We start from the raw sequence: 23,539 nt of genomic DNA on the forward strand, positions 1-23,539 counted from the left end.
GGTGGCGCTGGGGAGTTACCACGGCGAGCGGCTGGCTGGCTGCAGTGTTTTGGTCAGCACTGGTCAATCTTGCCCTACACGCTCTATTAACCAGTGTTTCCGTCATCCCGACATCTTCTTCCTGCACCAAGCACCGTCAAGCATCACCAGAGAGGCACGAGTACGTAAGGTGAGTCCAGCAGGGCCAGTCTCTCCTCAGTCAGCCTTACTGCCTTCACAACACCCTAATCCTCCCTGTAATGTCTTGTATTCGTTTATTTAGGATTCATTATTCGTTATTTAGTTTCTTTAGGGGTTAATTATTTATATTTAGGTTTTGTTTACGTCTGAGTCTGGAAAGAGTTGGAAATTTATTCAAATATTTAATGTTCGCCAATATGTAAACAAGCTGTCAGCTGTGTTATTAGCCATTATTTGCCTCGTCTCTCATTTATTGTAAGCCTAACATATCACAAGATGGATCCACATGTCTAGCCTTCATATCCAGTGTTTCCGTCTTCCCGACATCTTCTTCCTGCACCAAGCACCGTCAAGCATCACCAGAGAGGCACGAGTACGTAAGGTGAGTCCAGCAGGGCCAGTCTCTCCTCAGTCAGCCTTACTGCCTTCACAACACCCTAATCCTCCCTGTAATATCTTGTATTCGTTTATTTAGGATTCATTATTCGTTATTTAGTTTCTTTAGGGGTTAATTATTTATATTTAGGTTTTGTTTACGTCTGAGTCTGGAAAGAGTTGGAAATTTATTCAAATATTTAATGTTCGCCAATATGTAAACAAGCTGTCAGCTGTGTTATTAGCCATTATTTGCCTCGTCTCTCATTTATTGTAAGCCTAACATATCACAAGATGGATCCATATGTCTAGCCTTCATATCCGCTGGTCAGATATATCCGTCATTGCCTGGTTTTGGTGTTATATAGGAATAAATAAGGCAACATGGCCGCCGGCTCTCCCACTGAGGTCGCCGCCGAGGGCCGCCATGATGGACTGGCACCTGTTCCGGCTTGTTGGTTCCAATATTTTTTTTAATTTTTCTGAATTAATTTATTTGGCTTCTATAGTAAGATTTTATGGTTTCTAAAAATATTTCGTTGCTTTTGAAGTGTTTTTCTTGCTTCAGTTAAGTAAATGTGCTGAATTTGGTGTTGTTTTTTTTATGTAAATAAGGGGCAGTTTGTACGGTGAAATTTACCCAGCCTGGTTTTTGGCTTTTTTGTTTGAGGCTTTAATGAAGATTTTATTGTTTCAAAAAATCGTTTATGATTTTTAAAGTATGTTGCGTTCCTGTTGAGTTAAGTATGTGGAATTTGAATAGGCTTATTGTCCCGTTGAAAGTGGTTATTTTGTCATTTTTTAGCTTCTTTATTTTTTTATTATAGCTTGTAACTAAGTGTGCATTATTTTATAAAATAGTTCAGATTTTTTAAAATGTTTTTTTACCAGTGTAAAGTGGAATAGGTGGACTTTTCAGTGTTTTTAATGGTGTCAAAATTTCCAACACTTTTTCCATATTTCACATAATATTTCTTTATAACTACTGAGACTGGAGGTGTTTTGATATTGTGAATATTAATTAAAGTAATTGTCAAGTCAGAATATATAATGCATTCGAGCCTAGCTTCATTTTTTCTATGGGTCAATTTCAAAATGAAATAAGTTACGTACGTATGGCAGCGGGGCGCCGGCACCTCGCCTGTGACGTCATCAGGGATTCGGGACTCGGTCTGCTCCAGTGTCTCCTCAATATTTACCGTAATTTCCAGTGTTTTCCAAGTGTTTCCAGCTGTTTCTAAAGTCAGGCGTGTAGATAGTTGTAGTAGAAGGAAGAAAATAAGAGAAATGAAAGAGGAGAAGGAAGAAATAAAAAGAAATGGAGGAGGAGGCAAAACAGTTAAACAATATTTAGCTTAGTTTCCCTTGCTGCGCTGCAGTTCTCTGTAATATTTGGTGTGTTTTGGGTGTTTTACGTGTTTAGGATGTATGTAGGAATGTTGTGGGGTGTTTAGAGTGTGTTTTGGTGGTGTTTAGGTGTGTTTTGGGTGTATATTTGCTGTTATCATTGTGTTTTGGGTGAATTTTGGGTGTTTTAAATGTGGTTTAGGATGTTTTTAGTTATATTGTAAGTGGTTTGAGTCGTGTGGGGTGTTTTGAGTATATTGTGGGATGTTTTTGTGTGTTATGGGTGTGTTTGGGGGTATATTGAGGTGTAGTGAGTTTGTTTTGGGTTTATTTTCTGTTTTAAGTGTTTTGGTGAGTTTGGGTGTGTGTGTCGGGTCTTTTGAGGTGTATTTGATTGTGTGCAAGTAGTTTTGGGTCTTTAAGGGTGTGTTTGTGGCGTGATTGTGGTGTTGAGTGGTGCTTTAAGTGTGTTTTGGATGTTTTGATGTGTTTTGGGTGTGTTTGATGAGTTTTGGGGTGTTGTAGTGTATTTTGGGTGTTTTAAATCTTTTGAGTGTGTTTGGATGAGTTTTAGGTATATTGGGGTGCTTTGAGTGTGTTTTGAATAAATTTAGCGTGGTTGGGGTGGGTTATTTGGATGTTTTTAGATGTTATGGGGTGTTTTGAGTGAATATTCAATATTTGGTTGTGTTTAGGTGAGTGTAGTGGGTATTTTGGGGGGGGTGTGATGTGTTTTGGTTGTGTTTTGGATGTTTTGAGTGTATTTTGAGTGTGTTTTGGTAAGTTTTGTTGCTTGTAGGGATGTTGAGTGATATATATATATATATATATATATATATATATATATATATATATATATATATATATATATATATATATATATATATATATATATAATGGGGAGGCAATGAGAAGAGGGACAAAAGAACATGGGATGCACTGCCTGTGTTCATACCGGGATCTGATGTCAGTTCTTGTGAAGGGCCAGAATGCATATTCCTGAAGTCTGGAAGGAGTCGTCTGCCAGCCTGTACGGACACTAGGCTGTAGCTCCAAAACTAACTGTAGGATTCTCTCTAAAATAGTCTCATTGAGATTCTCGCACAAAATTACCTATACGTAACTTAATCTAACCTAACCTAACCGCTACAAGAGTAAATGGGCCGAAACATTACCAGACTTCAGGAATGTGCCTCCAGAGGGATACGGGTTAAGGTCGCTTCACACACATCAGTGCCGTATTCGTTCCGTGCTGTTCAGTGCTTCAGTGTCAGTAAAAAAAAAAATTCTTCATTTTGGAATTCAGCGGAAGCATTTACACACGTCCAGCGAAGTACCGTGTTTTGACTGAAGTGATTGTTACGTCTGCGTTCCGTGAAATGGAATATCGTCGTCACTGGTATTTTAAAAATTTTCACGGATGTCGGACAAGTGTTTGAAATAAAATAGAAGAAATTGAAATGGTGATAAATACTCTTTTTAATTGATGTAATTAATCACATTGTACATTATACTTACCACAACACACCACATCACACCACACCACATCATAACACACCACACCATACCACACCACACCACACATCACTGAGCAATGTCATCAAACAGTTTTTGGACATTCTTAAGTACTGGAAAATTTTTGTTTCATCATTAATTAATTCCTCATACAGAGTAGCAAAATCTCCTTCAGTTTCTCTTTTTCTTCCACGTTTCATGTACCCACTTTTCTTTTCTTTATTTTTTGTTAAGCAAGCATCTTGCTCTTCATCAAGAATTATGACAATCATAGCCAACTCCACGTCTGAAAGGATATGTGTGCATATCACTGACACTAAACCTATCCGATACTAATAAGGCACTGATAGGTGTGAAACCACCTTTGAGTGTACTATTCAGATAGTGTACCCACTATCTGCCAATTTCACTGGGACAAAAGCACAATTAGATGATTGTTAAGAAGAAGAACAACAACAACAATAATAATAATAATAATAATAATAATAATAATAATAATAATAATAATATAATAAAAGGAGTTAAGCCATCTTTATAGTTAGCTAGATTGATATTATCATTATTATTGTTATCATCATTATTACATATCAAGGTATTGTGCCATTATTATTAATAATATGTTATTATTATTATTATTATTATTATTATTATTATTATTATTATTATTATTATTATTATTATTATCATTATCATATTTCAGCTATCCAACATCAGAACAGTATATGAATATGGCAAATGCTGTTTTGACATCATTTCCTGCCATCCTGAGAAACAGTGATCTCGAGGAGCATGAATTGCAGCTGCAATGGAAATTGCGCATCCAGCGCAAGTTTCAGAATTCAAGAAAGAGGCAGGATTCCTCAGTGACTGAGGTGACGTCAAGGAAAAAGAAGATCCCTTGCATAGCGCCAAAAGAGACTACGTGTCCACTGATGTGTGGAGTAAAGGCTTACCTTCCACCAAGGCCCCATTCAGAAGATGATGAGTCATTAGAGAGACATAGACAGTGGCTTGCTCTACATTGGATGAAAAAAGATCCTGAGTTAGATAAGGTATGTGATATTTGTACGCTTGATTTATCTTTTTTTTTATATTTCAGAGACTTCTTTACTGGTGTTGTTTAAAAATACCTGCTCTTATGTAAGCAACATTTTCTTGCTGTGAGCCACTTTCTTTTGTTTTATTTCCTTGTTATGTTTTCCTCCTCGTTTTTTTTCTCTTTTCTTTAATTTGTTGTTATTTCTTGTTCCTGTGTTCTTCTCTCTTCTCTTCTCTTCTCTCCCTTTTTCTCCTTCCCCTATTCCTCGTTTTATCCTTTGTGCTCTCTTACATTCAATAATTGCCATTCTCAAAAAAAGAAAAGCAGTTCCTCTATATATGGAAACCTTACTTGAACTCTATGACAACGATGAAAGTCAATGTGAGTAATGTCTAGTTCAATTTGTTCATTTCAGTAGCTGGTAGCAATTTAATATATGTATCTTTTCATCATTAGCAATGCATCTTTCACTTTTATAAGCCTAGTATTCATGAAACTATGCTGCATGCAAAAACCAAACATTGTATTAAGCATGACTTATCTAACTGTAATGCTTGCACCAATTTCTATAAAGGTACTCATTTAATTGTTAAATTCCTGCTCTTCTATCAAATTTTTGGCTGAGTGCTATGGCTAAATAATTATTTGCAGCATAAGTGATGTTAAAGATTTTAATAGGTGTAAAGCATCTCTCTCTCTCTCTCTCTCTCTCTCTCTCTCTCTCTCTCTCTCTCTCTCTCTCTCTCTCTCTCTCTCTCTCTCTCTCTCTCTCTCTCTCTCGTAAGGAAAGACATTATTTCTAGTGTAAATAAACCCAATAGGCTGTCCAATTTGAAATTTAAAATGCAAATATTATCAATCTTTTTAGAATTGTTAGCTGCATCCTCTTCCTTTGCAGTCCAATAAGACAGGTCACTAATTCGTGTGGAGATAGAATTCTTGGAGTCACCTTTGCCAGCACTAGCGCAAGTGCAAACAGTCTGATAAAGGTTTCTTCCATGGTTGTGATGAAGTTCAGGACTTCTCACACTGTTTTGGTGGATATGATGAGAAGAATCGGGAGTTCGGAACATCAGTGCGTTATGTCGGGGCATGTAGGTTCGGCTGGGGTTTTCTTTCTTTCTTTTTTTTTTTTTTTCAATCAGTACTCATCATATTCTTACGAGGACTTGCTAGACGAAGCATTACTGCATTATGATATTACCCAAATAGTGTCTCAAGTAAAAAACATAAACCGCATACTTGTACAAAAGATTTGCTGCTGTGACACAAAGGACAAAAATCATTAGTATACTGATCGTTCTGAGCATTCAATCAAAATGCTTGTCATTCATATAATTAGTAGAACCATCGAGGAGCTTTATTTTTGTTAATTCTTATGTGATAAAGCAATAATTACAGGAGGCTTTTAAAAGATTGGTACTCAAATTAGTGGACTGTCCTATTGGATGTGACCATATCTTCACTTTTTCCTTACACAGTTAATTTTCTTTTGTTTATTTGATTTACTTATTATCATATTTATTTATATATTTATTTATTTGCACCAGATGCTTGCTTAGTTATATTGGGGTTACTTCACCTGCTTGGAGAAAGGAAAGACTCCATTTTTGCTTAGGTTAAATTTCAGTACCTTTGATTTTAGAATGGTGTGTATATATTGAAATTTCTGAATATATTATCACCTTAAGATATACATCTACATATAAACTTTATTTTAATGTCAAAATGTTATTAATGTTTTCATTATTATTTCTTCCTTAAGGTACCAGAAGAAGAACTAAGAACAGGGCAGTCTAGTGTGTATTTGATGGTGCACCTGTAGCTGAACCAACATGTATTTCTGTGGCTGTAGTCTCATTGGTAGCAGGGCTTTATGTGTTTAATATTGAACATCCAAAAAATTGTGGCAACTATTTTAGTTTAAGAAAATAAAAGGACCAAGCTAGATAAAATTAGATCGTGGAAAGAAGTACGAAGAGCCAGGTTCTCAAATAGATGGATAACTTGAATATATTCAGTTATAGTGTTAGTGCAGAGTCGATAGAGGGCTTTAAGAGAGGATTAGAAAACATTTATAGACAAGGATGATAGGTAAACATATAGAGACACATTGGCATGTGTTGGCGAATGATCTTGTAACTACTTATGCTCTTACTTGGTTTACTATCACAAAGTATTAATGGCCAGAACTCATTCCAGAAGCAATGAAATTGTGGTGAAAGTAGGATGTGGTGAAGATAGTGATAAAATGATAGAGAGTTACTGAAAGTGAAGATAATCACTGATTGAGGAGTAAGACAAACAATAATGAAAAAAATAAATAAATTGTGGTAACGTAACAGTTTGTAGTTGAGTAGGTAGTGTATGATGTTGTAGAGCATGATGTAAACCATCATACTCTACAACACTGGGAATATGATTTTTGCATAGTATCTTACTGGATTCTAAGAAACTTTATCTCTGAGTTTCCGTGGGAAATCCATAGTTTTTGAAACAGGCATGGGCACTACCCCCAAAAAAATTCCCTGGACTCGATCCTGTAGGATAGGTTAGGTTAAGTGAAGTTAGATTAGTATCCCAGAGAGGGTCCAGGGGGGCACAGCCCCTGGCTAGTTTAGGTTAAGGTTCTAGGGACAGATTAACAAGATTTCTACTCTATTAACAGAGGAACACTTCAGAATTCAGCTAATTATCTCTGTGGCTTCTGAGAAAAAGGTGATGGTGAAAGAGCAATGCATTTCTGAATACAGACAAAAGAGGTAGATAGGAGAGCCACTCATAACACAGAGGTCAAGTTGATAATGATACAATATGACTATGTAAAGTGCATTAAGATTGTGACTGCTTTGATTAGTACAGCTTACCTTGATATTATAGTCTCTTATATGTTTAAATGAGGATTTTGAAAAACTACACTCACAAGTGAAAGGTATCATCATTTTTTTTTTTTTTTTTTTATCGTAGGTTAATTTTTGATGAGCAAGATTACCTGTGGTTGCTAAAAATAAAGTTACATGTGCCATTAGCAGTCAAAGGGTTAAGAGACAAGTATCAAGGCAGCTCAGGAAATAAATTGGTTTTACAACCTTTGGAACACTTCTAATATGTACAGTGATTAAATATACCACTTTTCCCTTTTTCCTTGTATAGGTTTAATAGGGACCCAGAAGTAAGTCTCTCTCTCTCTCTCTCTCTCTCTCTCTCTCTCTCTCTCTCTCTCTCTCTCTCTCTCTCTCTCTCTCTCTCTCTCTCTCTCTCTCTCTCTCTCTCTCTCTCTCTCATCTACTTTACAGGAAGGCAGAATTAACCATACATCCTTTTTTTTTTTCTCTCATCTGTCTTTTAAGGATCAGGAAGTGAATCAACCTCATTTTCATTACATTATTATTTTTGAGATGTTGTCTATTTGTTTCCATGTACAAAAGCACTGTACCATTCTTAATACAGTGATCCTTGTTTTACAGGGGCCGGTTGGTGTACTTCTGTTTCCTGTTGTTGGGTCTGGGAACACTGCTGCCATGGAACTTCTTCATCACTGCACAATCAGTAAGTGCATAGCTTCTGACACTCACTTTCTTGGTGGTTTGGAGTTACTTGATGCACTTATTACTGACCCCCATGTCACAGTTAAGAGGAGTTATTGTCCCTCTGTTTTGTTCTCCATTAATTGGTGAAATATTCAGGCTCCTCACTACTGGATATTAAGTGATAGTAGTATGATAATTCTTTTATTTGTAGCGACAGTGCACTCAAAGTTAACCAAGGTCCATTCTGGTCATAGCAATCTTGGTTTGACTAGTAATGTGTTGAACATGTAAGAGGGGCCCCAAGTCAAAAAAAAAAAAAAAAAAAGGAAAAAAAAAATAATACTGAAGTGACAGTTCCTAAAGAAAGGTCAAAAGAATCATTCAAAATTAGAGGATAAGTGTCTTAAAACCTCCCTCTTGAAAGAATTTAAGTTTTAGGAAGGAGAAAATATAGAAGTAGGCAGGGAGTTTGAGAGTTTACCAGAAAAAGGATGAATGATTGAGAATACTGTTATGGTGATTGTCCTGCCAAGGGTACAATCCTTAGTGATGGCCTCTCATTGCTAATTTAACCCACTTTCAGATCAGCTTCTCTGTATTAACAGTGGTGCTCTTTGCAGACCATTACTTAAGTTCATGCATACATTCATGGGTGGTATGACTTACATGTACAGAAGTAACACTGATATCCTATTTACAATATTGATTAATTTTCAGTACTGGGATTTCAAGCTGGAAAACAAAACAGCCAATGGAACACGGACGCATTTACAAGACTTGTACACACCCATGCAAGTCTGCCTTTCTCAGATACCCAACTTTATATTCCTATTTATTAATGCACTCTTCAGTCACAAGTGAGTAACTGGCATAGTGCTCTTGCTTTCCTTTACGTTGTATAAAGTATTCCTTAATGTATAGATGAATGTAGAGTAATTATTGTTCTGCTGTAGATTTTGTAATCATGATTAATTTTCAACTTTTCACATACTACAATTTTGAGAGTTTTACCAATTTTGTTTTATATATCTGGGATTCACAAAAAGATCTCAAACTCATTTCATTGCTTGATTTTGGACATGCATAAAGTTATCATATCCCTATTGTTTGCATTTCTGTGTTAAGATATTATTCAGGTAATGTGCATAGATAGTTACAGTGTGAGCTGTGAGTGATGAAACCTGTGCATAAAAATGCATTCTTTTCTGATTGACAGGATCCCCCAGCGAATCAGGCTCCTGGCTTCCTTGACGTTAATGATCCTGCTTTTCTGCATCACCACTGTATTCACCCAAGTGGATACCAGTGAGTGGCAAATTGGCTTCTTCGCCCTAACCATGACTGTCATCATCCTTATCAACAGTAAGTGAGACTGTTGGGAAGACACTTCATGTTATCAAAAACATTGCCATGCCAGATGGTGGGCCACATATGTGTTACCACTTATAGTTCTAATGGAAGGAAACTAAATATGCAGACTTACATTTCTTATTTGAAAATTTTGTAAAGTATGTATCCTCAATTTGGAATGAATTTGACATTATGTAACAGTATGTATTTTATTTTTTTTAAATGGAAATACTTAAATGCTGCATGAAATTGTAGACAGTGCTATGCAACCTTTACTTACCATCATCTATTATTTTATCTATTTCTCTATTTATTTGCATCATCTATGTAATTCATATCAACACTACATATGTGTCAGTATTACCATGCCACATCATCCACAGGTGCTGGTGCCATTTTTCAAGGTGGCCTGTTTGGTGTGGCAGGAATGTTTCCCGAGAAGTACATAACTGCTGTGGTGTCAGGCCAGGCCCTTGGAGGTGTGTTTGCTTCAGGTGCACGGATTGTATCTCTCTCAGTGGGAGCAAAGGATGAAAATTCTGCATTCATTTACTTCATGATTGCTGTCATCGTCATGATTTTCACTCTGCTGGCTTATTTATTCATGTCAAAAACAGTAAGTAAAATTACTTTTTTCTTTGTGGAAATAATGTGTTATGAGTGTACAAGTATAGCATTTCAAGTTTTTGTTTACAGTAAGTGTATTTTGTCTAAGCTCAGAGTATGCATTTATAAGAGAAGATTTCACACTATGAAAACTTAAGTTATTTAATACCTATCAGTAAGTCAGTCAGTCAGTTGGTCATTCAAGCAATTGTCTTCCAGGATTTCTACAAGCACTATACCAATTGCCAAAAGCCTGAAAAAGGATCTGATGATGCCCCTCAAGCTGAAAGGACCTTTAGTGAGCAGGTCCAGATATTTAAGGAGATTTGGCCACTGGGAGTATCCGTGTGGGGTGTATTTGCTGTCACACTTGGTGCCTTTCCAGCTCTGTGTGTCAAAATTATTTCCACTGCAGAAGATGAAACTTGGTCACGTATGTATTAGATTTATTGTATTTTGTCTTATTTAAAATTTATTAGATATCTATAAATAACTATTTCCTAAGAGTGGTACAATCTAGAGAAATGAGTGATGTACCTATTTTTCTAATGTCCTTCATGGAAATTACTTTATATATATATATATATATATATATATATATATATATATATATATATATATATATATATATATATTTCTTCATCACAGTAAAGTACATGATGATTTTCTTGATTATTTGAAGTCAGTTTTCATAAGAATAAAAAATAATACATTTTATTTTTTTGTTATTTTAGAGGTGTATTTCCAGCCAGTTGTTACCTTCCTTTTGTTCAATGTTGGTGACTACATTGGACGTCAAGTGGCTGGGTTTATGATGTGGGTGAGTGTCTTACCTTCATTGACATTGTTTTATGGTCTTCAGACTAGATGGAGTAACTTGTAAGATGTGTAGTGTTCTGATATGACATGATATAAGGCATCAGAACTGGTAAAGAATAAAGATAATGAACATAGTGAAGAAAAGATATCTGAGTAAATAAAGTGTGAGAGACACAGTTGAAAACTTTCTCATTTAGTTTTTATAGTCACTTTTATATTTTATCCTGCCTCTTCATTCAGCAACAACGGCAGTAAGATTGAAAATAAGGGTTTTGTTTTGATGTGATAATGAAAGTTAGCATGAATGTCGTTATAGGTAATATCAATTTGTCTGGCTTGCAAAGTGAGAGGGATAATGTACCTGTGCTCTATGGGAGTCTGAAGTCATTAACTCCTAATGGAACAGAGGTGGCTATAGCTGCTTTACCAAATGAGGACTGGAAGTAGTTAAAATTGCTTTCTGATTTTTACACTAAACTTAGCTACAATTCGTCAATTTTCATAGTTCAATCTTTGGTAATACTGCCCGCAAGCTAGTGAGGCTAATCTCTCAGTCTCTGACCTGCTGTCACCATGGCCAAATGCAGTGATAGTAATTCTGACAAGTCCAATTCCCTGCCCACTCTCTCCTGTCTTCAGACCTCAATGCCACACATATTACCCACTTGCACCTGACCATTTACTGTATATCTTAGTGATAGTGCAATAAGTCGGGAACTCAATAAAACTGTTTAGCATGTCTGAAGAGAGCTCAGGGGTCCTCTTTTTTCATTAGATGCTAGCCATTTCCAGTCAGGTGAAACAGCTGCATGGCAGGTAAGTGACTTACTCCTTCCAAAATTCACTCCTCTTCAACTCACTGTCTCTCCATAGCCACTGCACATAGAGACATCTGGATTGCATCATTAGAAAGAGGAAGACTTGATATTGAGTACAAATCTATTTCATTTGCTCTTCTGTTGCAGGCTAAGTTTAAGGTTTGTGTGAATACAGGCTATTTTTTATATTTAGCTCTGGAGGACTGGTCCTAACAGGACAAAAATCACCACGACTGCCAGTCCTTTAAGGGTTAATTGAACCGAGAATACCTTTTAAAAAGAATTGTGAGCAGCTGACTTTTGGATAAACCTGTCATTGTCTTTGTTTTCTCTCCACAGCCTTGGCGTGGTTCCTGGATTCTGTACTTGATGGTTGCACTACGAGTTGTATTTATTCCATTGTTCCTGCTGTGCAACCATGATCCAAACTCTAGCATTCCCACGTTGTTTGCTCATGACTCCTGGTACATCCTGTTCATGCTTCTCTTCTCCCTCTCCAATGGCTACTGCTCATCACTATCCATGATGTATGGTCCAAAGTGAGTATTGAGCCATGTTGCCACTTGCCCTCATTGAACCATCACTGTTGTTAGTTGAAATGGATAGTATCTTATTCGTGAAAGAAAAGAAACATCATGATATTTGTATACATTATCTCTTTCCTTTTCTTCCATACAGTGATGCATAAAGTTTTATGGCATACTGATGTACGAATCTTTGTTGTGTGACAATTTCATCAGTGTACTCTTTTGTAACACCACTTTGTGTGGAAAGTTTGCTCAGGAGAAATGGGATTTAAATGAAGTACTGTCACTTCAATTCATATTTTCATTTATTCTTTTTGTTTGTTGAATGAGATGTGTAAATCTCAGCATCCATCCCAAACTCTGCATGCATACTGCTTCCTGAAAATTATATGAATGGTGCTTAATGGCATCTCTTCTCTCCAGGCTTGTGACAGAGGACAAGGCTGAGGTGGCCAGCAGCATGATGGCAGCCATGCTGGGCCTGGGCCTGCTGACAGGAGGCCTCTCATCATTTGCCTTTGCTCTAATTAGCTAAGAACTCAACTTCCTTGTGGTACATGGCGATGACTATTGTGGGCTGATCAAATCACCCATGTATGCTTATTTGTACTGAGGTTAGAATAGCCATTGAGCTCTAAATGATAAAAATTCAAGGAATTTTTACTAGCAAGTATTAAGAAAATTGCCCATCTCACAATGGCAGATAATTTTTTTTTTCTGGTAGATTATGGTGTTCTCGATGAATCTACAAATAATTTTCACAGCAGATCAATATTTTTTTCTTTGCCCACCTCCCACCATCCATAGCATTATAATGAATTTGTGGTGCATATAAATAGGAGTCAAAATACTCAGAATGAAAGGATCTAACCAATGGAACAGGTAAGATTTGCTGCTGTTAAATGGGCATATTTCTTTATATATAGATGATGAAGTTCACGAGATACAGTAGAGGTGAACAGGGAAAACATTCAGAGTTCTTTCCTTTTCTTTACTTTATTCCTTGTAATATTTCACCTTCACAGAACATAAATAAATACCAAATTTCCTTATGTATTTAAGAATCAGTGTAATGCCCTACCTCCTTTTTATACAGTGAAAATTAATTCTGTTTAGAGGAAAAATTGCATGACTTATTTTTACATGAATTTCAATGGACTTTTTATGTATTTATATCATGTAGCCCGGTGATGTGGCAAGCATGCTCGGCTCATACTCAAGAGAGATTGAGTTTTAATCCTCAGCTGGCTGGAGACAAAGTAAGGTTGTCTCCTTAACTCCTAAGTGATGGGTGATGCAGTGGTGTGCATCTCAGGGCTTTGACATGTGATGCATATGTGTGCCAAATAATTTTCCTGGTTTAAATCAAGCAGAGGCAAAAGAGAAATGTTTTGAGCTTTATTTGGTAACACTTATAAAGCTGCTCCCTACCACTTTTTCATGATCTTCCATCTGGTAGTCCATACAAAGTAAGAATCATGGAAGGAAGTGATTTGCCCTCATCCCAATACATGGCCCAGCGCAAATGTAAGCCAATTTTGCCCACTCCCAGTAAGTGCTATTAGGCAAGGAATCACATTCATGGAACTTCTGGGCACAATGGAAGAACATTCCTTTTAAGATGTGGGGAGAGTGGTGAGGGACAGAGGGGATAAGACAAGATAGAAGCTGCAGGTGCACGAGCTGTAGCCAGTGCTATATCCAGTGTAACAAACTCATAACGACAACCACTGTTGTAAAGTGGCTGATACATTGTTATTCGACCTTTACTTCCAGCTGAACTAAGATAACAAGTCAGACAAAAACACCATTAGAAAGGAGAAGGATAGGCACTTTTTATGCTCTAAGTTTCATCATTCTTTGATCTGTATTAAAGGAAATACCAGTAAAATGGCTGGAAGGCGATTAACGAGCGAAGCCTGATATTCAATTCACTCTAGCTCAAAAGTCTGCAAGAACGCAATGGTTCTGCTGTATACCGTTGGATAGGAAATTTCATTCTGCACTCAATAATATGTGTCTGCTCTTGTTGAGACAAAAAGAAAGTTGGTTAAAATTGCAGGAAAATGACCAAATTACATTTTTGACACCTTTCTACTATTTGCAAGTTACCCATTGACTTCAACCAATAGAAAAGATGAAAGCTATATCATATAAAATTGATAGAGTTGTGCTATCATATGGTGTTAATTTCGTTATGATCGGCTGCACAGTTCCAGAGATATTAGCATTTGAATAGTATTATTGTCGGGCTGGGCCAGACCAGGCTGCTCAAAATAAAATGGTAACCTCTATAGTAAACTTCACTTCGCTCATAATAACTCTTAAGAATGAGAGTGATTTTTCTCTTAAAAATGCCTGTTATTAGAAGAGATTCCACCACTAAATGCCCATCGCTTAAGTTTTAAATGTTGTAAACCCTGGTCACTTAGCAGAGAATAGGTACAGGGTGTAAGCCAAGAGTTGTGGCCTTGCAACCCAGCAAGAGTGGAAGACAAACATTCTTGCCCTTCTGTCATTCACCTATGGTCATCTGCTGGTCACCCAGCTAGCCACTCCCCTACAGAAAGAGCTCGACCAATGACCAATCTTTGGGTAGGACTGAGACCACTCATACACCAGGACAGCAAGGACAGACTCCTTGGAATACATCCTGTACATACTTGCTGCCAAATGAATAGGGGCTACAGCTTGACTGTCTGCCTTGCCACACCCAGGACTTGAACCCAAGCCTTCTCAGTTGTGAGCCAAGCGTGCTGACTACTACACTTTGCAGTGTGTGTGTGTGTGTGTGTGTGTGTGTGTGTGTGTGTGTGTGTGTGTGTGTGTGTGTGTGTGTGTGTGTGTGTGTGTGTGTGTGTGTGTGTGTGTGTGTGTGCCTGCATATATGTGCATGCATGCATGCACCCCCAACAATAGATTAGAGATAATCTACAAATCTTTGCCACACACGGAAAGGTAAACAGGCAAAGGTGTGAAAGATAATGTTTTCAAGAACTTGAAATATTAATACATAATGTGATGAAATGTTGAATTTTGTAATGCTATTGAATTACATAATACTCATCATTGTATTATTGTTTACTCATGACAATGATGTGCATTTCACAGTATGAATAAGGTGATTTAGATGTGTAGCTGTACATGAAGTACACAAAATGGCTCTCAATAGATAGCCTTGACAAAGCATACCACCAAAGTTGTCAAAGGTAGGGATAACTTTTTTTTAGTTAACTGTCATGATCATTTATCATCATCATCATCATATTGATCATCATCACTACCACTGTTGGTATTACCACCATCATGTTTCTCTAGCAAAAAGAGTGTTGGGATCCAGACTTCAGGAGAGAGGACTAAATTATACAAGCCAAACAAGCTTTGCAGTGTGATCCATTAACATGACATTAGAGTTTGTAATTTTTCATGGTATGTAAGAAATAAAAAGTAGATTACATAACAGAAAAGTCTTTGAATCAATCTGCTTTGAATGTTATCATGAAAACTGGTTTTCAGAGCTCAGTATATCAGTATTGTATAAAAATGCACATCACATTTTAGTCATAGTGTTATATATATATTTTTTTTTTATGAAACTGTTAATTTGCACTTATGATACTAAATAATTCATGTCATGGCACAGCATTTGTTTTTGTTGGCAAAATACTGTTTGTATTATGATCTTTGTAGAAGGCTGGGTCTATTATCCATTAGTTCCATGTGAGCCAAGTAATTAAAACCATCACTTTGTCAAATGTTTGTTTTTAGTGCAATTTTTACCTGTAACTGAATTTTCTCCTTCCCAGAAAATTTACAAGCTTTGCATATTAAGCAGAAACTTGTTTATGTCAAGAAATGCTTGAATTTCAGCATAGCTTTAATATATAACACAATTATAGATAAATAGATCTGTAGTGAGCTGACACATTCAGCTGCCTGCCACAGGTATAAGAGTGCATTATTCCAGTGGACTTAGGCAGGTGCTCAGGAAGCTCACCGTCCATGTGTCAGAAAGTTGGCCTTTTTCAGTAACTCAGGGAAGCCATCCCCTGCTACACACACACACACACACACACACACAAGGGGAAAAGAAAGAAAGCTGAAGAGGACCACTTGTAGGAGTGACATCAAGAAGCATAGTTTCCCCTACAAACATTTGGAATGACTTAGATGAGAGTGATCAATGCAAGAAGTATTCATGACTAAGGAAAGGTTTATTACTTCTAGGTATGGGAGATGGGACAGTTTGAGCACAGTTCCCTTATTATATGTCAGGAATAAGCACACATACACACATACACAGATATATTATCATAAAGCTCTTCTTTAATGTAATATTTGATAAAGCAATGGAAATCAAAATTAAGACTAATTGCCTTACACTATATTCTAAATTATTAATTTAGTGCCAGTTTATAACTGCCTCTTGTACCAAAAACATTGGCATTAGAATGTCAAAATATTTTGTGATAAAACTGTATCTATGTTTTAAAGAATTTCAATAAAGTTAAATGTTAATTATGTCCATCTTCTACAGTAAGTGTGTGCCCTATCTTCCTCAAAGTTTGTATCACTAGTATTCTTGTTGCAGCAACTGTTCACTGCATGTTACAATAGAGTTGAAAGTGGAGGTGTCACTAAAATATGGTTCTGTATTCTAGAATTACCAGTCATTACAATGCAGATACTTGACAGCCTTGTAATCTTTAAGGAGGAGAGCTTCTTTCACTGACTGGTTTAGCAAAGAATATGTGATGGTGGGCAAATGAAAATCATCTAAACACTTGGATGTGGTGATCATTATGCTGTAACTGGAAGATGTCCTGTCAGAGGGTTCAATCTTTCAGATAAATTTCTTGGTATTGTAAAATACAAAGCATTACATTAGTTAGTAGTGCTGAAGGAGCCCTGTAAAGGATATAAAGTTTCAGATAGTCCACTAAGGATTGGCATGAGAATGCTATGAAACTGGAAATAAGAAGCTAAGCTCCAAGAAAAGAAGGGAATAAGATAAGCTATATGGAAAACTTTAAGAAAAATGATCTAAAAAGGAGATAGAAAGCCACATTTAATGATGGGACAGTCATTGTTGACTAAACCTGGCTTAGGGCATAGTGATCATTATGACCTGATTGGTAAAATTCTCTCTCTCTCTCTCTCTCTCTCTCTCTCTCTCTCTCTCTCTCTCTCTCTCTCTCTCTCTCTCTCTCTCTCTCTCTCTCTCTCTCTCTCTCTCTCTCTCCGTAATCCATTGGATGAATTTCTCAGTATTTCAAAGCATGAAATTTTTCCACTGTATAAACAAAATATTTAGGAAGGATGAATCATCAAAACCTGTGATTAATTTTTCACATTGACCCTCTTCCGCACAGTTGCCAACCATAAGATAATGATATTAAAAACTAATTTTTAGAATTAATTCCCAAGTGTATTATATAGTTTAGAGTATTTACGGGAGAGCTGTCATTTTCTTGTTATTTCTTGTTCCTGTGTTCTTCTCTCTTCTGTTCTCTTCTCTCCCTTTTTCTCCTTCCCCTATTCCTCGTTTTCTCCTTTGTGCTCTCTTACATTCAATAATTGCCATTCTCAAAAAAAGAAAAGCAGTTCCTCTATATATGGAAACCTTACTTGAACTCTATGACCACGATGAAAGTCAATGTGAGTAATGTCTAGTTCAATTTGTTCATTTCAGTAGCTGGTAGCAATTTAATATATGTATCTTTTCATCATTAGCAATGCATCTTTCACTTTTATAAGCCTAGTATTCATGAAACTATGCTGCATGCAAAAACCAAACATTGTATTAAGCATGACTTATCTAACTGTAATGCTTGCACCAATTTCTATAAAGGTACTCATTTAATTGTTAAATTCCTGCTCTTCTATCAAATTTTTGGCTGAGTGCTATGGCTAAATAATTGTTTGCAGCATAAGTGATGTTAAAGATTTTAATAGGTGTAAAGCATCTCTCTCTCTCTCTCTCTCTCTCTCTCTCTCTCTCTCTCTCTCTCTCTCTCTCTCTCTCTCCGTAATCCATTGGATGAATTTCTCAGTATTTCAAAGCATGAAATTTTTCCACTGTATAAACAAAATATTTAGGAAGGATGAATCATCAAAACCTGTGATTAATCAAGTAATGTCAAGTATGACAAAGGTAACACTTCAAAAACAAGATCTCTACTTGTAAAACTCAATGAAGTAAAGACAGAGTTCAATATATATTATATATATATATATATATATATATATATATATATATATATATATATATATATATATATATATATATATATATATATATATATATATATATATATATATATATATATATATATATATATATATATATATATATATATACAGAATTGAGGTACAAAAATGCATAAATCTGCTTCCAAATATATTCAGCTCCACACATAATGCCTCTCTCTCTCTCTCTCTCTCTCTTTCTCTGTCAGTAGTTGCACAGGTCTTCAAGGGTATTTTTACGGTTTTATTGACAAATTAACAACATTTGTACATTAATAACAGGAGAAACAGCATTGAAAACCCTGATAATCATCTTTATAGCTTTGAAAAACAGTCGTGAGAAGAGAGAGAGAGAGAGAGAGAGAGTAGGAGCATTTCAGTTGAGCCTATTCTACCCTGGTTCGTGTTTGCTGCGGTGACACGGTGCCGCATTGAGTGAAGATTGCGTTCATAATCACTTATCGGGGGTGGAGTGGGGAAAGGAGAGTCAGGAAGTGAGGATATTTATATTATTTGACATATTATTTGATAGCATGTCAACTTTTGTGTGTGTGTGTGTGTGTGTGCGTGTGTGTGGGTGGGTGGGTGTTGGATCAGTGACAGGTGGCGCTGGGGAGTTACCACGGCGAGCGGCTGGCTGGCTGCAGTGTTTTGGTCAGCACTGGTCAATCTTGCCCTACACGCTCTATTAACCAGTGTTTCCGTCTTCCCGACATCTTCTTCCTGCACCAAGCACCGTCAAGCATCACCAGAGAGGCACGAGTACGTAAGGTGAGTCCAGCAGGGCCAGTCTCTCCTCAGTCAGCCTTACTGCCTTCACAACACCCTAATCCTCCCTGTAATGTCTTGTATTCGTTTATTTAGGATTCATTATTCGTTATTTAGTTTCTTTAGGGGTTAATTATTTATATTTAGGTTTTGTTTACGTCTGAGTCTGGAAAGAGTTGGAAATTTATTCAAATATTTAATGTTCGCCAATATGTAAACAAGCTGTCAGCTGTGTTATTAGCCATTATTTGCCTCGTCTCTCATTTATTGTAAGCCTAACATATCACAAGATGGATCCACATGTCTAGCCTTCATATCCAGTGTTTCCGTCTTCCCGACATCTTCTTCCTGCACCAAGCACCGTCAAGCATCACCAGAGAGGCACGAGTACGTAAGGTGAGTCCAGCAGGGCCAGTCTCTCCTCAGTCAGCCTTACTGCCTTCACAACACCCTAATCCTCCCTGTAATATCTTGTATTCGTTTATTTAGGATTCATTATTCGTTATTTAGTTTCTTTAGGGGTTAATTATTTATATTTAGGTTTTGTTTACGTCTGAGTCTGGAAAGAGTTGGAAATTTATTCAAATATTTAATGTTCGCCAATATGTAAACAAGCTGTCAGCTGTGTTATTAGCCATTATTTGCCTCGTCTCTCATTTATTGTAAGCCTAACATATCACAAGATGGATCCACATGTCTAGCCTTCATATCCGCTGGTCAGATATATCCGTCATTGCCTGGTTTTGGTGTTATATAGGAATAAATAAGGCAACATGGCCGCCGGCTCTCCCACTGAGGTCGCCGCCGAGGGCCGCCATGATGGACTGGCACCTGTTCCGGCTTGTTGGTTCCAATATTTTTTTAAATTTTTCTGAATTAATTTATTTGGCTTCTATAGTAAGATTTTATGGTTTCTAAAAATATTTCGTTGCTTTTGAAGTGTTTTTCTTGCTTCAGTTAAGTAAATGTGCTGAATTTGGTGTTGTTTTTTTTATGTAAATAAGGGGCAGTTTGTACGGTGAAATTTACCCAGCCTGGTTTTTGGCTTTTTTGTTTGAGGCTTTAATGAAGATTTTATTGTTTCAAAAAATCGTTTATGATTTTTAAAGTATGTTGCGTTCCTGTTGAGTTAAGTATGTGGAATTTGAATAGGCTTATTGTCCCGTTGAAAGTGGTTATTTTGTCATTTTTTAGCTTCTTTATTTTTTTATTATAGCTTGTAACTAAGTGTGCATTATTTTATAAAATAGTTCAGATTTTTTAAAATGTTTTTTTACCAGTGTAAAGTGGAATAGGTGGACTTTTCAGTGTTTTTAATGGTGTCAAAATTTCCAACACTTTTTCCATATTTCACATAATATTTCTTTATAACTACTGAGACTGGAGGTGTTTTGATATTGTGAATATTAATTAAAGTAATTGTCAAGTCAGAATATATAATGCATTCGAGCCTAGCTTCATTTTTTCTATGGGTCAATTTCAAAATGAAATAAGTTACGTACGTATGGCAGCGGGGCGCCGGCACCTCGCCTGTGACGTCATCAGGGATTCGGGACTCGGTCTGCTCCAGTGTCTCCTCAATATTTACCGTAATTTCCAGTGTTTTCCAAGTGTTTCCAGCTGTTTCTAAAGTCAGGCGTGTAGATAGTTGTAGTAGAAGGAAGAAAATAAGAGAAATGAAAGAGGAGAAGGAAGAAATAAAAAGAAATGGAGGAGGAGGCAAAACAGTTAAACAATATTTAGCTTAGTTTCCCTTGCTGCGCTGCAGTTCTCTGTAATATTTGGTGTGTTTTGGGTGTTTTACGTGTGTAGGATGTATGTAGGAATGTTGTGGGGTGTTTAGAGTGTGTTTTGGTGGTGTTTAGGTGTGTTTTGGGTGTATATTTGCTGTTATCATTGTGTTTTGGGTGAATTTTGGGTGTTTTAAATGTGGTTTAGGATGTTTTTAGTTATATTGTAAGTGGTTTGAGTCGTGTGGGGTGTTTTGAGTATATTGTGGGATGTTTTTGTGTGTTATGGGTGTGTTTGGGGGTATATTGAGGTGTAGTGAGTTTGTTTTGGGTTTATTTTCTGTTTTAAGTGTTTTGGTGAGTTTGGGTGTGTGTGTCGGGTCTTTTGAGGTGTATTTGATTGTGTGCAAGTAGTTTTGGGTCTTTAAGGGTGTGTTTGTGGCGTGATTGTGGTGTTGAGTGGTGCTTTAAGTGTGTTTTGGATGTTTTGATGTGTTTTGGGTGTGTTTGATGAGTTTTGGGGTGTTGTAGTGTATTTTGGGTGTTTTAAATCTTTTGAGTGTGTTTGGATGAGTTTTAGGTATATTGGGGTGCTTTGAGTGTGTTTTGAATAAATTTAGCGTGGTTGGGGTGGGTTATTTGGATGTTTTTAGATGTTATGGGGTGTTTTGAGTGAATATTCAATATTTGGTTGTGTTTAGGTGAGTGTAGTGGGTATTTTGGGGGGGGTGTGATGTGTTTTGGTTGTGTTTTGGATGTTTTGAGTGTATTTTGAGTGTGTTTTGGTAAGTTTTGTTGCTTGTAGGGATGTTGAGTGATATATATATATATATATATATATATATATATATATATATATATATATATATATATATATATATATATATATATATATATATATAATGGGGAGGCAATGAGAAGAGGGACAAAAGAACATGGGATGCACTGCCTGTGTTCATACCGGGATCTGATGTCAGTTCTTGTGAAGGGCCAGAATGCATATTCCTGAAGTCTGGAAGGAGTCGTCTGCCAGCCTGTACGGACACTAGGCTGTAGCTCCAAAACTAACTGTAGGATTCTCTCTAAAATAGTCTCATTGAGATTCTCGCACAAAATTACCTATACGTAACTTAATCTAACCTAACCTAACCGCTACAAGAGTAAATGGGCCGAAACATTACCAGACTTCAGGAATGTGCCTCCAGAGGGATACGGGTTAAGGTCGCTTCACACACATCAGTGCCGTATTCGTTCCGTGCTGTTCAGTGCTTCAGTGTCAGTAAAAAAAAAATTCTTCATTTTGGAATTCAGCGGAAGCATTTACACACGTCCAGCGAAGTACCGTGTTTTGACTGAAGTGATTGTTACGTCTGCGTTCCGTGAAATGGAATATCGTTGTCACTGGTATTTTAAAAATTTTCACGGATGTCGGACAAGTGTTTGAAATAAAATAGAAGAAATTGAAATGGTGATAAATACTATTTTTAATTGATGTAATTAATCACATTGTACATTATACTTACCACAACACACCACATCACACCACACCACATCATAACACACCACACCATACCACACCACACCACACATCACTGAGCAATGTCATCAAACAGTTTTTGGACATTCTTAAGTACTGGAAAATTTTTGTTTCATCATTAATTAATTCCTCATACAGAGTAGCAAAATCTCCTTCAGTTTCTCTTTTTCTTCCACGTTTCATGTACCCACTTTTCTTTTCTTTATTTTTTGTTAAGCAAGCATCTTGCTCTTCATCAAGAATTATGACAATCATAGCCAACTCCACGTCTGAAAGGATATGTGTGCATATCACTGACACTAAACCTATCCGATACTAATAAGGTACTGATAGGTGTGAAACCACCTTTGAGTGTACTATTCAGATAGTGTACCCACTATCTGCCAATTTCACTGGGACAAAAGCACAATTAGATGATTGTTAAGAAGAAGAACAACAACAACAATAATAATAATAATAATAATAATAATAATAATAATAATAAATAATAATATAATAAAAGGAGTTAAGCCATCTTTATAGTTAGCTAGATTGATATTATCATTATTATTGTTATCATCATTATTACATATCAAGGTATTGTGCCATTATTATTAATAATATGTTATTATTATTATTATTATTATTATTATTATTATTATTATTATTATTATTATCATTATCATATTTCAGCTATCCAACATCAGAACAGTATATGAATATGGCAAATGCTGTTTTGACATCATTTCCTGCCATCCTGAGAAACAGTGATCTCGAGGAGCATGAATTGCAGCTGCAATGGAAATTGCGCATCCAGCGCAAGTTTCAGAATTCAAGAAAGAGGCAGGATTCCTCAGTGACTGAGGTGACGTCAAGGAAAAAGAAGATCCCTTGCATAGCGCCAAAAGAGACTACGTGTCCACTGATGTGTGGAGTAAAGGCTTACCTTCCACCAAGGCCCCATTCAGAAGATGATGAGTCATTAGAGAGACATAGACAGTGGCTTGCTCTACATTGGATGAAAAAAGATCCTGAGTTAGATAAGGTATGTGATATTTGTACGCTTGATTTATCTTTTTTTTATATTTCAGAGACTTCTTTACTGGTGTTGTTTAAAAATACCTGCTCTTATGTAAGCAACATTTTCTTGCTGTGAGCCACTTTCTTTTG

At 36.5% G+C, this 23,539-nt stretch overlaps 2 protein-coding genes across 2 annotated transcripts in view; both read left to right on the forward strand.

Moving 5' to 3' along the window:
- Positions 1 to 15,861, forward strand: LOC135102828 (equilibrative nucleoside transporter 1-like). The gene is made up of 10 exons (XM_064008384.1): positions 1 to 169; positions 441 to 562; positions 7,924 to 8,005; positions 8,704 to 8,843; positions 9,203 to 9,348; positions 9,720 to 9,952; positions 10,162 to 10,375; positions 10,677 to 10,762; positions 11,919 to 12,118; positions 12,530 to 15,861. Exons 4-10 carry the CDS (start codon positions 8,776 to 8,778, stop codon positions 12,639 to 12,641), a joined length of 1,059 nt encoding a protein of 352 aa, XP_063864454.1. The 5' UTR covers positions 1 to 169; positions 441 to 562; positions 7,924 to 8,005; positions 8,704 to 8,775; the 3' UTR covers positions 12,642 to 15,861.
- Positions 13,585 to 23,539, forward strand: part of LOC135102544 (equilibrative nucleoside transporter 1-like) — a 19,785-nt gene continuing 9,830 nt past the window's right edge. Inside the window, exons 1-4 of the mRNA XM_064007825.1 lie at positions 13,585 to 13,657; positions 14,589 to 14,701; positions 18,959 to 19,126; positions 19,398 to 19,519. Of these exons, the coding sequence (XP_063863895.1) occupies positions 13,585 to 13,657; positions 14,589 to 14,701; positions 18,959 to 19,126; positions 19,398 to 19,519 (476 nt within the window). The remainder of the gene's footprint in view (positions 13,658 to 14,588; positions 14,702 to 18,958; positions 19,127 to 19,397; positions 19,520 to 23,539) is intronic.

This window comes from Scylla paramamosain, chromosome 8 (genome assembly GCF_035594125.1).
Source record: "Scylla paramamosain isolate STU-SP2022 chromosome 8, ASM3559412v1, whole genome shotgun sequence".
Taxonomy (NCBI): Eukaryota; Metazoa; Arthropoda; class Malacostraca; order Decapoda; family Portunidae; genus Scylla; species Scylla paramamosain.

Coding starts and splice junctions, on each gene's coding strand:
- LOC135102828 (XM_064008384.1), top strand. CDS start 8,776: ATGCAAGTCTGCCTTTCTCAGATACCCAACTTTATATTCCTATTTATT. Junction 9,953..10,161: donor ATTTATTCATGTCAAAAACA/GTAAGTAAAATT, acceptor ATTGTCTTCCAG/GATTTCTACAAGCACTATAC. Junction 10,376..10,676: donor AGAAGATGAAACTTGGTCAC/GTATGTATTAGA, acceptor TTGTTATTTTAG/AGGTGTATTTCCAGCCAGTT.